This window comes from Prorops nasuta, unplaced genomic scaffold, assembly GCF_024137725.1.
Source record: "Prorops nasuta isolate Cenicafe-Biocafe unplaced genomic scaffold, Cenicafe_Pnas_1.2 PNAS00019, whole genome shotgun sequence".
Lineage (NCBI taxonomy): Eukaryota > Metazoa > Arthropoda > Insecta > Hymenoptera > Bethylidae > Prorops > Prorops nasuta.
The window spans coordinates 1,870,728-1,882,412 of record NW_027116816.1 but is presented as its reverse complement, the minus strand read 5'-3'; the positions used below and the strand labels follow the sequence as shown (position 1 = coordinate 1,882,412).

General features: G+C 31.6%; 2 protein-coding genes across 5 annotated transcripts; one reads left to right on the top strand and one right to left on the bottom strand.

Moving 5' to 3' along the window:
* Nucleotides 1-721: 721 nt before the first annotated feature.
* LOC136780428 (polypeptide N-acetylgalactosaminyltransferase 1-like) lies at nt 722-5,411 on the bottom strand. Of its 3 annotated transcripts, none has more exons than XM_066738779.1 (11): nt 5,322-5,411; nt 3,441-3,656; nt 3,239-3,348; nt 2,976-3,156; nt 2,722-2,891; nt 2,476-2,643; nt 2,312-2,411; nt 1,833-2,242; nt 1,626-1,768; nt 1,285-1,548; nt 722-1,211 (listed from the first exon to the last, which is right to left on the bottom strand). In XM_066738779.1, the coding sequence occupies exons 2-11, from the start codon at nt 3,572-3,574 to the stop codon at nt 1,077-1,079; spliced, it is 1,815 nt and encodes a 604-aa protein (XP_066594876.1). In that variant the 5' UTR covers nt 3,575-3,656; nt 5,322-5,411; the 3' UTR covers nt 722-1,076. The 3 variants fall into 3 exon arrangements, with proteins under 3 accessions (XP_066594876.1, XP_066594875.1, XP_066594873.1); XM_066738778.1 differs by having other exon boundaries at nt 3,441-3,661; nt 5,322-5,382; XM_066738776.1 differs by lacking the exon at nt 5,322-5,411 and having other exon boundaries at nt 3,441-4,526.
* Nucleotides 5,412-5,508: 97 nt separating this feature from the next.
* Sec31 (secretory 31) lies at nt 5,509-11,568 on the top strand. 2 transcript variants are annotated; one of them, XM_066738772.1, is made up of 15 exons: nt 5,509-5,625; nt 5,935-6,137; nt 6,249-6,571; nt 6,651-6,748; nt 6,811-7,056; nt 7,139-7,432; nt 7,519-7,887; nt 7,972-8,092; nt 8,161-8,466; nt 8,554-9,674; nt 9,823-9,918; nt 10,292-10,363; nt 10,440-10,694; nt 10,773-10,844; nt 10,931-11,568. In XM_066738772.1, the coding sequence occupies exons 2-15, from the start codon at nt 5,935-5,937 to the stop codon at nt 11,117-11,119; spliced, it is 3,765 nt and encodes a 1,254-aa protein (XP_066594869.1). In that variant the 5' UTR covers nt 5,509-5,625; the 3' UTR covers nt 11,120-11,568. The 2 variants fall into 2 exon arrangements, with proteins under 2 accessions (XP_066594869.1, XP_066594870.1); XM_066738773.1 differs by lacking the exon at nt 9,823-9,918.
* Nucleotides 11,569-11,685: the final 117 nt, after the last annotated feature.

The following is an 11,685-nucleotide window of genomic DNA, read 5'->3' as shown; positions in this document are numbered from 1 at the left end:
AGCCTCAGCGGCGAATGATTCACTCGTGCCAAACAACATCATTTCTACATTGGTGATACCGCAGCTATTTCAGTAGCTCTTGAAGCATGTCAGAATCAGTGACACTTTCCGAATCAATCTGTATCGATCGACCATCAATGGCCATCTAAATGAGAGCACTGAGAATGTCAATTACAACGAATAACTCATTTCGCCTAAATAAATGCACGTAATTGCACGCGCTGAGTGATCTTCTTCCTCATTTATTTTAAATCATTTAATTACCACCTGTAAACAGCAATGTCATCCAATTGGACATTTACTCTTGCGGTATATATATACATATATATATATATATATATATACATATAAGCTTCAAGAGCAACGATATTGATGCGAATGAAATTATATGAAACGAACGAGTGATGTCTTGTAAAACAAAAAATGAGCAATTATGCAAATTTTTGTTGCTCGAAGCAATATTCGTCATTTAAGTCGAGCGTATTCTGAACATAGATAGAGCAAAAGAAAAAGAAAAACACGCTATAGTGACCTGGTGAAACGTTTTATTTATATCGTTTTAAAGTCTCGGAGTACCAGGAGGCATTATACTTACACGTGCAAAAACAGATATTTCAGAGTCGTTATGCATGTCACACACACAAGGATAGTTTGAAGTAGAATTAAATTAAATAAACCTTGTCTTGTAAGTTTATTATGATTTACAAAAATGTGTCAAAAATACTAGAAAAAATAGATTCATTATAAAAATAAATTTGTATCAAAACTTGTATTGAGCTAGAGTGTGGCGCGAGTAATGATCTAATCATTATAATATTTTGTAATTAATAACAGTTTAATTACACATAAATATTAATATAAAAAAACACGATGTCACAAATTAGTCTAGACATTGATGAGTATTAATCCCTTTAAATAAGTCAGTCTTTCTTGTTAAAAGTATCTAATTATGAAATATTATGTCAAAAGACTTTGTTTATTATGAAAATGGAAATGTAAGTTAAAAATAGTTGCAATAACATTTAATAGTAATTTTTAATAGGAAGGCACTGGAAAAATGATGAAGCGCACGATGGTCATTTCCACGGCACTGTATCCAATAACCAACGTTGATTATCGTTTTTGTTACAAGGCGCAATGAAAGGAGGAACGTCAAATTCATCAGTCGCCTGAAGGCACATACCGGAAGCTGTATGGATCAGCAGATTGTTCTGCAAATATTAATATTAGTAATCGAACAAAAATGTGAAAATTTCATTTAATAAAAGCTGAAACAAATTTTACTTTGTAGTCGTATTTCCACTTTTGTGTAGGCATGTCGTTACAAGCCATAACTTTAACCTTGGGTTGTTTTTGTGAAGTTTCATGATCTGGCGCATATAAGCAAAGGCTCTCATCCGTCATTATAATACCGTTTTTAGTCATTACAAACATTTGACCGAGTAATAGACGTGGAGAGCAGACATCAACGACTGCATATCCTGTTTGTATATAAAATCCTCTTGAAATTGGTCTCATCAAACACCTTTCGGTTGGCTCGTGTATTATCTAGAAATATTTATTATAAGACAAAAAATAAAAATAAAGCTAAACGATAATTGATATAAAGAAAAGAAAAATAGTACTCTGCCAAAAAAACGATCGTCCTTTGGAAAAAAGTGTTCGGGCCATACATTATCCAGATACCATTCGAATCCTTTGCATTTCAATTTTTCTCTTAGCATCAATCTAGCTCGAACTTGCTGCTTATCCCTTAGTCTTTCGGCTTCTATAAGTTTAACTGTATTAATATAAACTGTTAATTTAATAAAGTTTTAATTTTAGAATTTTACCTGGATTAAATTTAAAAAAAAAGTTTGCCCAATCGTCCATCCAAACTAAAGCGACTCGTGCAAGATTACCGTACAATATTTCTCCTATCCCACCAGGAAAAGTATAAGGAGATGATTTCCGAAAAATATGACCGACGTGAGAACAAGGTGCAATCTCAATGCTTCCTCCACATTGCCAAACACGAAATGAGAGTTCAAGATTTTCACCGCCCCAAATTCGCATTTCTTCATCATAACTACCCAATTCAAAAAAATAGTCTTTATTCATTGAAAATAGACCACCTGCCATTGCTGGTGTGCCAAACGGTTCTATAGAATAGTCTCTCCTTTCTTTAAGCAAACGACGAGTTAGAGCTAACCATCGAAAGTGTAATTCCCAGTTAAATGCACCCCAATGCAGCTCAAATGTCCTAAAACATACGTGTTCTATGTAAAATATTTTATAAAAATTTATATAACTTTTTTGTATATATAATTACTTTGTATAGCTAAAAGTATCATCATTAATTATATCTATGACCGGTGACACGACTCTGGTTTTATTTTTTCCAATAGCTTCAAGCAATGGTTCTAGCCAACCTACACAAAGATTAATATATTCAGTTAATTATATTTAATTTTAATAAAAATAATTCACACCTACCAACCGTGCATTCGCAGTGTGCATCCAGAAAAGTTAAAACCTTTCCTCTAGCTTCATTTGCTCCTAATAATCTCGCTTTTATTAAACCTAGGCGTTCACGCGACCTAAGAACCCGCGTTGGAATACTCAAATTTTTGACATGCTCATCTAAGGGTTCTCGTAAAAAATCTGAACACAATATCAAAAAAAGATAAAATAAATGAATAAATAATAATACAGATTAGCATAGAGTTAATTATATCCGACCTCTATCGCTATCATCATCAACCAGTATTATCTCTTGCAACAGCTCCCTAGGCGACCTGTTAATAACACTATGGACGGTTCTAAGTAATGTACTCCATGCCTCATTATGAAAGACAATAATAACTGATGTTTTTGGAAGACCTGATAAATCGGAATATCGTGATATACACCTAAAAAAAAGTAAATTCAAATGTAAGCATTTTATATCAAATCGTTATTATACAATATTAGCGATTAAAAAATACTTTACTTACTTTCGTTTTCTAAAATCAGGTAACGATCGATTTAAAGCTATTCTATCACTAGCCATCAAATTAAATCGATTGATGCGATAAAGTTGTGTCATTTGGTTATAATCTTTCGGAGGTATAATAACTGGCTCTCCATTTTTACCCTCGAAAGGTCGTGGGTCGAACATATTTTTGTTTATTAGCTCTGCAAATTAAAAGGAACGAATCAACAGAATTTCTATGAAACAAACAAGCACAATTATTACTTTAAATATAATAAAGCAGACCTTTTGATATGTTAGCAGTATTCACAGAATCTATCGAGTCTCCCATAAAACGACCAACTATCACATGAACACCTTTTCGGTCGATGTAATCTTTTTGATCTTTTTGCAACCTATAATTCAAATAAGTTTTATTCATAAGGATTTTAAATTATAATCTGTTGTTTCACGTATGTAAGAAATAAACGGACGATACAACACTCACCGCAAAGAAACATAGTCGTCGCTATGATCATTGATTGTTAGGTTGTTTCTTGTCCAGATGAAAAAGAATCCAATGACGATGACGAGGAAGAAGGCAATCGTTAGGAGACGCGTCCGTCTCAATCTCGGCCTCATCTTGTTTCCGATTCACTTGGCCATTATCACGATTAGAATTGTAATCTGCTCAGTCTTGGTCTCCTCTCAGATGGATTGGACTCTGTACTGACAAAATTATGGGAAAGCCTGATTTTCTTTATTTTGTCTACCGCAAGGGATAAAATTATCGTAATGGGTCGACTTTCGTTATCTGACACTTTGCGGGATCAGCAACAGGTCGGGTCATCGTGTCCGAAAGATTTCCACGTGGGGGAAACGGAACGAATAACATGGTCTGTGACTAGGTTTCCTCGTGGTGTGCCATTGGGTATTGCAACAAAATCATACTTCACATATGTTTACAAATAGCGTTCAGTGATTACTTTGTGACAACTCGAGCCTCGATGACTCCTAGAGTCTGTTATATAAGTTTGATCGTGCAATGCAATGAATATTTACTAGTACATTATAATTTTACAAAAGACAAAATTTTTAAATTACACATTGTTAATCGTGTACTTTACTATTCACTTTCAATCAATCTGTTTAGCAATTTCTTATATCTGAAGAAATTTTTGTTTGGTTTGATTAAATGGTCACAATTCTGAATGTAAGCCTTCTTTGCTAATATTGACTACTCCAACCACAATTTTGCTTACCTCTTGCTCCGAGTTGCTCCACAGAAATTCAGCTTTATAATTATAATTATTATATGTGCTTTTTTATGAGGTTTTAGATATACTTAAGTAGATAATATAAAAATATGTTTATTTAATTTTTACATAGTAGTAGTTGTGGTGTTCACATTCCTATGGCATTAAGACTCGTTGAAAAAGTTTCATTGTACTACGCTGTCCTATTTACTATAATATATCATATCATTTTTTTAAATATGTGAGCATATTTATTGATAATACTTGTGATACTGGAAAAATTGAAAATCTACTCATGAATTGCATAATTTAATGTCTTTTTGATATTTAAAATTTAAATTATACAATACAATTTTCAGACATTTTTAAATTAATCTTTGGTTTAATAATATTTATTTAAATAATATATATTAGTTATATTTCAAAAAAAGAGCTGTTTCCTTTTAAGTTACTACAACATTTTTTAATCTTTGTATAAGCCTTGTAAGTCAGAAAGTATAAATTACAAAAATCAATTTCAAAAATAATAATTACTTAAGACGAAATATATTTTAATATAATATAATACAGTTTTAATATCTATATTTCTTGCTTGTATATGTAAAAGAACAAGCATTTTTGTACTAATTCACTTATTTACAAAGAAAGCTATTTATCAATATATAAGACAATTATATTAAATATGACATAATGATCTAGTTAAAAAATATTATTAATATTTTGCTCACCCTTAAATATACATGAAAAGGTCTATTGCCAAGATGTTTGGGATATTATCAAACGTTACCATAGACCTACGTAACTTTTAAAGATAAGAATAATAAAAAATAATGATCTTAATTTAATTTTTGATATAAAATTTAATATTCTAATGATAATATATAAGCTTCCTACATGGTTTTTAAAAATTAACTTTTATTCTTGTAGTTGATTATTTTTAAATCTTCAGTGTTAATATTTTATTCAATCATCATTATAGCAGTCTTATAATGAATATGTTAAATATATTGCACAAAGGAATGCAGCCTATGTACACAGTAAAAGTAAAAACTGTGGTTTTACTTAAGAATTGACTGTCATCTAATTTTTCTCTTCCATTAAAGTTAAAAAAAAGTATATAATTAAAAATTTACCTGCTTCTTAAACGTAGTTAACAGTTTTAAACTGTACATGATTATTTGTTGCACTTGTTTGTTTACATTAAGACCACTGTTTGCACCAAGTGTCAAACACAGTATGTAACCTATAAAATACAATAGTATAAAATGAATTAGTAAAAATTTGTAGATGCCAGCACTAGCTACCAGCTGCTCTGCTGCTATCGCCGTAGTGTCGCATGGAGTTCGCCACGTTGGAAGGGCTGACGGGTGTTTGCAATTTACCTGACATTACTGATTCGTCTATAAAATAAAGATAATTAATAATTAAGCCAACAAGGTAAGGGCCAGTATCGTAAATAAATGATAAACTTAATTCGTTGTGGCCTACTACATATTTATATATAATTATAAATTATTACTTATAATGCTGACTGATAACAAGGCCACTGAACCTTATGAGATTTTGATCATAAAATTTTTAAATAGATATAAACGTAGATTTACAAACCGAAAACAATATTGCATTTTAAGTTGTACAAACATTAGTTAATTTATACTATTCTGATTAATAATTGAGGTTATGACAGTATAAAAAACTTAATAAACTTGGAATAATGAATTTAATATAAATTAATCATATTCACAGATGAAAGTTAAAGAATTACTTAAAACAGTAAATGTGGCTTGGTCACCTCCAAGTCAATATCCAATCTTATTAGCTGCAGCAACAGCTGCACAGCAATTGGATGCTAGTTTTAATACATCAGCGTGCTTAGAATTATATTCACTTAATTTACAACAGCCTGGATATGATATGGAATTAAAAGCTAGTGTTTCTAGTGATCATAGGTAAATCATCAAATAAAATATACTTTCTTTACTGTCATTTTTATCTTACTATACTTATCTTTTAAATTACTATAGAAATGTCATGTATACTTTATTTAATAAAATCTACAGATTTCATAAAATAATATGGGGATCCTACGGAAATGATCCAGCTGGTGTAATTGTTGGTGGCTGTGATCAAGGAATGATAAAAATTTATTCTGCATCCAAATTATTAGCTAATAACAGTCATTGCTTGATAAGTAGTCCTGAAGGACATACAGGACCAGTAAAAGCAATGGATTTTAACCCTTTTCAATCAAATCTACTAGCATCAGGTGCAACAGAAAGTGAAATATACATATGGGATTTAGTTGATACAAGCACTCCAATGACACCAGGATCTAAAAGTCAACCTTCAGAGGATGTACAATATATTGCATGGAATAAGCAAGGTTTATATTTTATTTAACAACACCTACCTTAAGAATCACAGAATTCAGAACCTATATTTAATAAATTAATTTTATTTAGTTCAACATATTCTGGCATCTACTTTTACACAGCGTTGTGTTATATGGGATTTAAGAAAAAATGCACCCATAATAAAATTAACTGATGCAAACTCAAAGGTAAATATTCTTCATTGTAATAAGGAAAGAGTTTTTTTTTAAATCCATTCTATATTATTTAGGTAAGATGGAAATCTGTCCAGTGGCATCCAAATGTTGCCACACAATTATGTTTGGCATCTGAGGATGATCTTGCACCAACAATAGAATTATGGGATTTAAGGTTTGCCACGTCTCCTTTAAAATTACTGCAAAATCATCAAAGGGGTGTGCTGTCTATAGCTTGGAACCTGCATGATCCAGACTTACTTATAAGTTGTGCTAAAGATAATAGAATACTTTGTTGGAACCCAAACTCTGATGCACCAGTACGTAATTATTTTCTTGATAAAAATTGTAGTACTTGATTTTTATGTTTCTGCACTCTTTTTATGTTACCTGCTATTACAGAATGGGGAAGTAATCTGCGAATTAGCTCAAACAAATCAATGGAATTTTGATGTATCATGGTGTCCACGTCATCCAGGCTTAGTCGTTGGGAGTAGTTTTGATGGGCATGCTGCAGTTTACTCATTGCTAGGAGGGCATCAAACTGCAAATATAGAAACTTCTAATAAAATCGTTGATTCGTTCCCAGGAATGGATCCATTTACACAGCCTCCACCTGTTGTACAAGCAGAGGTTACACCATTTTTGACAAAAGCGCCAAAATGGCTTAAGAGACCGTTTGGGGCAAAATTTGGGGTAAAAATCATTTCTTTTAAAATTTGATGTTTTCTATAATAATAAAAACACAATAATTAACGAGACAAAATTTATGAAATTCTTAGTTTGGTGGAAAATTAATAATATTTGAGAATGAAGCTAAAGACTCTGCTTCCTCTGGAAGTAGTCATAGAAAAGTTATAATTTCTCAAGTTATCACACAGCCTGATTTAGTTAAACAATCAAATGAACTTGAATCTGCCTTAAAAAACCAACTATTTAGTGAATATTGTCAAGAAAAAATTGAAAAAGCTGCAAACCAACACTCTCAAATGCTTTGGAGCTGCATCAATGCATATTTTGGAGATAACGTGTCAAAGGATTTATTGAATTTATTAGGCTATAATACTGATTTAATCAATAATGAGCTCAACCAATATGTGCCTCAAAAGGATATAAACGAAATTACAGAAGGCGTTAATAACCTTGATAAAGTAAGTTCCCCATAGGGATGTCCTTATTAACAATTATTATAAACTTTTTTTTACCAAATTTACAAATTTTTGTTATTTGGTAAGGCATTGAATGGAGACGTAGACGGAACAGCAGCATTCAATGCTATTGCGGAAGAACAGAATAAAAAATTATCGACACCACCTAAAATTGAAACTAAAAATTTTAATATTAACACTTCTAATGGTAAGTTAAATTATTTTATTTGTTCAAATTGTATTTGGGTGTGACAATTAATTTTATTGATTCCATAGATGAAGACGGATTAATTACACAAGCTATTCTTGTGGGTAATATTGAAGCTGCTGTATCCCTCTGCTTAGAAAGCAAGCGTTATGCTGATGCAATTATTTTATCTATGGCAGGAGGTCCTGACTTATTAGCGCGTACTCAATACAGATATTTTTCCGAGCACTCTGGTGCTCTTAACTCTCTTATGAATTCGTTAGTTAGCGAAAGTTGGATTGATATCGTTAAAAATAGTGATATTAATTGCTGGAAGGAGGTATTGGTCGCATTATTTACCTACTGTGACGCCGCAGAAAGAATCGCCTTGTGTGGTAAGTAAATATGTATTCACATCAAATTTTTTCTTTATACTATGCATCTACAGGTAAATATTCTGTAACATAAATTATTTCAATTAGATCAAATGGGCGATCGTCTAGCAGTGTCTGAAAATCCTACGCTTAAAAAGCATGCCCAAATTTGCTATATATGCTCTGGTAACATAAATAAAGCAGTTGAAACATCCGATGCAAATATTCAAGAAACAGTGGAATTAATAATGATATTGCAGAAAGCTTTAGAATTACAAGGCAATAGAAACATCCAGCTTGAAGGCAACATTGCTAAAATTTTATCAGAATATGCCGAAATGCTCGTATCTGAGGGTAACTTGGAATCTGCTTTAAATTATCTTGGAAATAGTAAAGACGAAAGAGTTACTATGCTGAGACATCGTCTTTATAAAGCATTGGGCTATACCCAAGAACCTCAAAAAGCTGCTGTTGATAATTTAAAATTACAAAAGTCACACTATGACCAATCACAAAAAGCTTCACAAAATATTCAGCATTCATACAGCTCAGTACTGCAAACTCCTTCACATAGCTGGAATACAACGCCAATGCAACAAGCTTACAGACCACCAGTAGATCAATTTAATGTACAGCAACAGCAGCCACAACCTCAACAGTCTCAAATGGGTATAAGTGGTATTCAACCACTTCTCCAACAAACGCTTCCACAAGAGCAATATCCAGCATTAAACCCCTATAGCCAACCATTATCATCCCAAACTATTCCTCCCCCTCCACCTTCTTCAACAGGTGCTCTTTTATCTAGGCCTTCCAGTGTAGGGCCACACTCCAAATCAAAATACATAATTGATCCATCAGTAAAATCTAATTCACCCTATGGGCAATCTAATTTTCAACAAAATCAAATCTATGGCTATCAACAAACTTCTGCAGTGCCTGGTCTTTTAACGCAAAATACGTTTCACCCACAAGCTTCTGTACCTACAAATCCATACACATCATCTACCCAAACCTATTTACAGGAGACTCAAGAGACTGAAACGTATAAATCTAATCAGACAAATTTGTTACCTTCTATGCCAAACACTCAGTCTCAAACATATGATACCAATAGAGTACCATCATATACACAAACACAATCCTATAGCAAAGAAAACACGTATCAGCCTTCATTGCAACCATCTGGCTGGAATGATCCACCAATAGCTAAAAGTCTACGGACACAGGTAAATCATAGTTATGTTTTTTTGACCAATTACTAAATGATTGGATATAAGTTTGCTACATATCCGTATATGACACCGCGAACGAATTGATAAAAGAATATTTGAGAGTTTAATAATAATGCTTTATATATATATAATAATAATATAGCCAGTTCTGGCACTATGCAACAAAAATGAAATGTCCGCGGAGCATGCTGGAACAAGGAAGTGGAAAGCAATGCATACAAAGAGTCATAACTTTAAGGTAGACAATTTATAGAGTTAAAAGCATAATATTTTTAACTTAATATTTTTTACATGAAACTTATAACTATCATAGTTTTCTAAAAAATTAATATATATTTTTACTTACAAGAAAAAATGCTTTGTATTAATATATTGAAGTGATCAATATCCCTCTAGTAGATTATGAATTGATATTAACCCGTTTCAGCATTTACCTAGTGCAAATTTTAGAGCAGATACTTGTTTTTTGTGTTGCTCAGATAGGTAGACACAGCTTCTACTTTAGATCAATGATTTTTAGTTTGCTTGATTTAATTATAAATAACATGCTAATCTTTTGTGTGTATATTGTAGAAAATCATGTTTTCTTTTAATGATGATTTATTTTGCAGGTAAAACCAGATTTTCAACCTCAAACTCCTATATTACATCCATTAGGTGCAAGTATACAGCCTGAACCTACTGTAAGTTTACTACATAATAGTTATTTTACAATGTTTGAACAACTTTATTTTATTTCATAATATTCATTTTTTGTAGGTTTTACTAGAACAAAACGTATATCAGGAACCTCAGCCATTATATAATCAACAGCAGTTTTGCCAAAATATTTCAAATTTTGGTGCGCAAGTTAATAAACCAGTGGCTGAAGCAACGTCGCAATTGCAGCATGCCACTCCATCGATGACAATAGAAGCGGAAAAAACAAAATTACCAATTCCTGAACAGCATGTACATTTGAAAACGGTGTTAGACGAGTTAAAAACTGAATGCTTTAACAGTGCAAGAAATATGGTACAAAACATTACCAAATATTATATGCATGATTAACTGCAACAATTAAGAGTAATAATATTATATTAAAATTTTTAGCAAGTTAGGAAGAAAATAGAAGATGTATCGAAAAAATTAGAACTCTTATATGACTCTCTTAGAGAAAATAAAGTAAGTAATAATGAAATTATTGAAATAATCAAACGCTTAAAAATACTTTGTGCTAAAAACCTAATGGGCGCTCTTTTGATTTGTAGTTATCTGCAAATACTTTACAAGGATTACATGAAATATCGCAATTAATTCAAAATGGTGACTATACAGGAGGGTTGCTTCGCCATTCACAATTGGTATCAGGACCAGATTTTAGTCAGATTGCTTCTTTTATGCCTGGTATAAAAGTTTTGCTTCAGTGTGCTCTTCAATTAGGTGTTTACATTAGATAGGATTAATCATAATAAAGCACAAACGATTTGGAAGGTTATCAATAAAAAGAAACAAAAGACTGCTAAAGTCTACGAATTGTAGTAACTGGGCATGTGGATTTGTGCTAAGGGCGGTCTGACGGTATTCATAGTTAAATCTTATAAATAAGGTCGTCCTAAGCATATAGATTATCTTTTCTACTACTATTAGAAGAAAAAGGATGATAGATGTTTATGATGGTCTTATTCATAAGACTTGACTATGAATACAGCGTTAAGAATGATTTTGCCAAGTGAAAAAGTACATAAATTTCATTTAAAAGGCATTCATATATTTTGTCACTAATATTCAGATTTATTAATAAAGTTGAATCATCTGTATTATGCAATATTAAATATAATGCAAACAGTACTAATATTTGTACTTTAGAATAAGTTGCCGGAATTAAAAATAACATTGGAGAATTAAAGCTTCTTAGTTTAATACATACATTTTTAAATCTATAACAAAATTTTTACAATCATAATAGCTTTCATCCTTTGAAAGTATCTAATGATATATTTTATGAAATTAATTTAGAAGTTTT

What these genes read in the sequence shown, in the direction of transcription:
- Sec31 (XM_066738772.1), top strand. Translation starts at nt 5,935, where the DNA reads ATGAAAGTTAAAGAATTACTTAAAACAGTAAATGTGGCTTGGTCACCT. An exon ending in GCGTTAATAACCTTGATAAA is followed by an intron (nt 7,888 to 7,971) that starts GTAAGTTCCCCA and finishes TTATTTGGTAAG; the next exon opens with GCATTGAATGGAGACGTAGA. An exon ending in GTATACAGCCTGAACCTACT is followed by an intron (nt 10,364 to 10,439) that starts GTAAGTTTACTA and finishes CATTTTTTGTAG; the next exon opens with GTTTTACTAGAACAAAACGT.
- LOC136780428 (XM_066738779.1), bottom strand. Translation starts at nt 3,574, where the DNA reads ATGAGGCCGAGATTGAGACGGACGCGTCTCCTAACGATTGCCTTCTTC. An exon ending in ACACTGCGAATGCACGGTTG is followed by an intron (nt 2,412 to 2,475) that starts GTAGGTGTGAAT and finishes ATCTTTGTGTAG; the next exon opens with GTTGGCTAGAACCATTGCTT. An exon ending in AGTGGAAATACGACTACAAA is followed by an intron (nt 1,212 to 1,284) that starts GTAAAATTTGTT and finishes TAATATTTGCAG; the next exon opens with AACAATCTGCTGATCCATAC.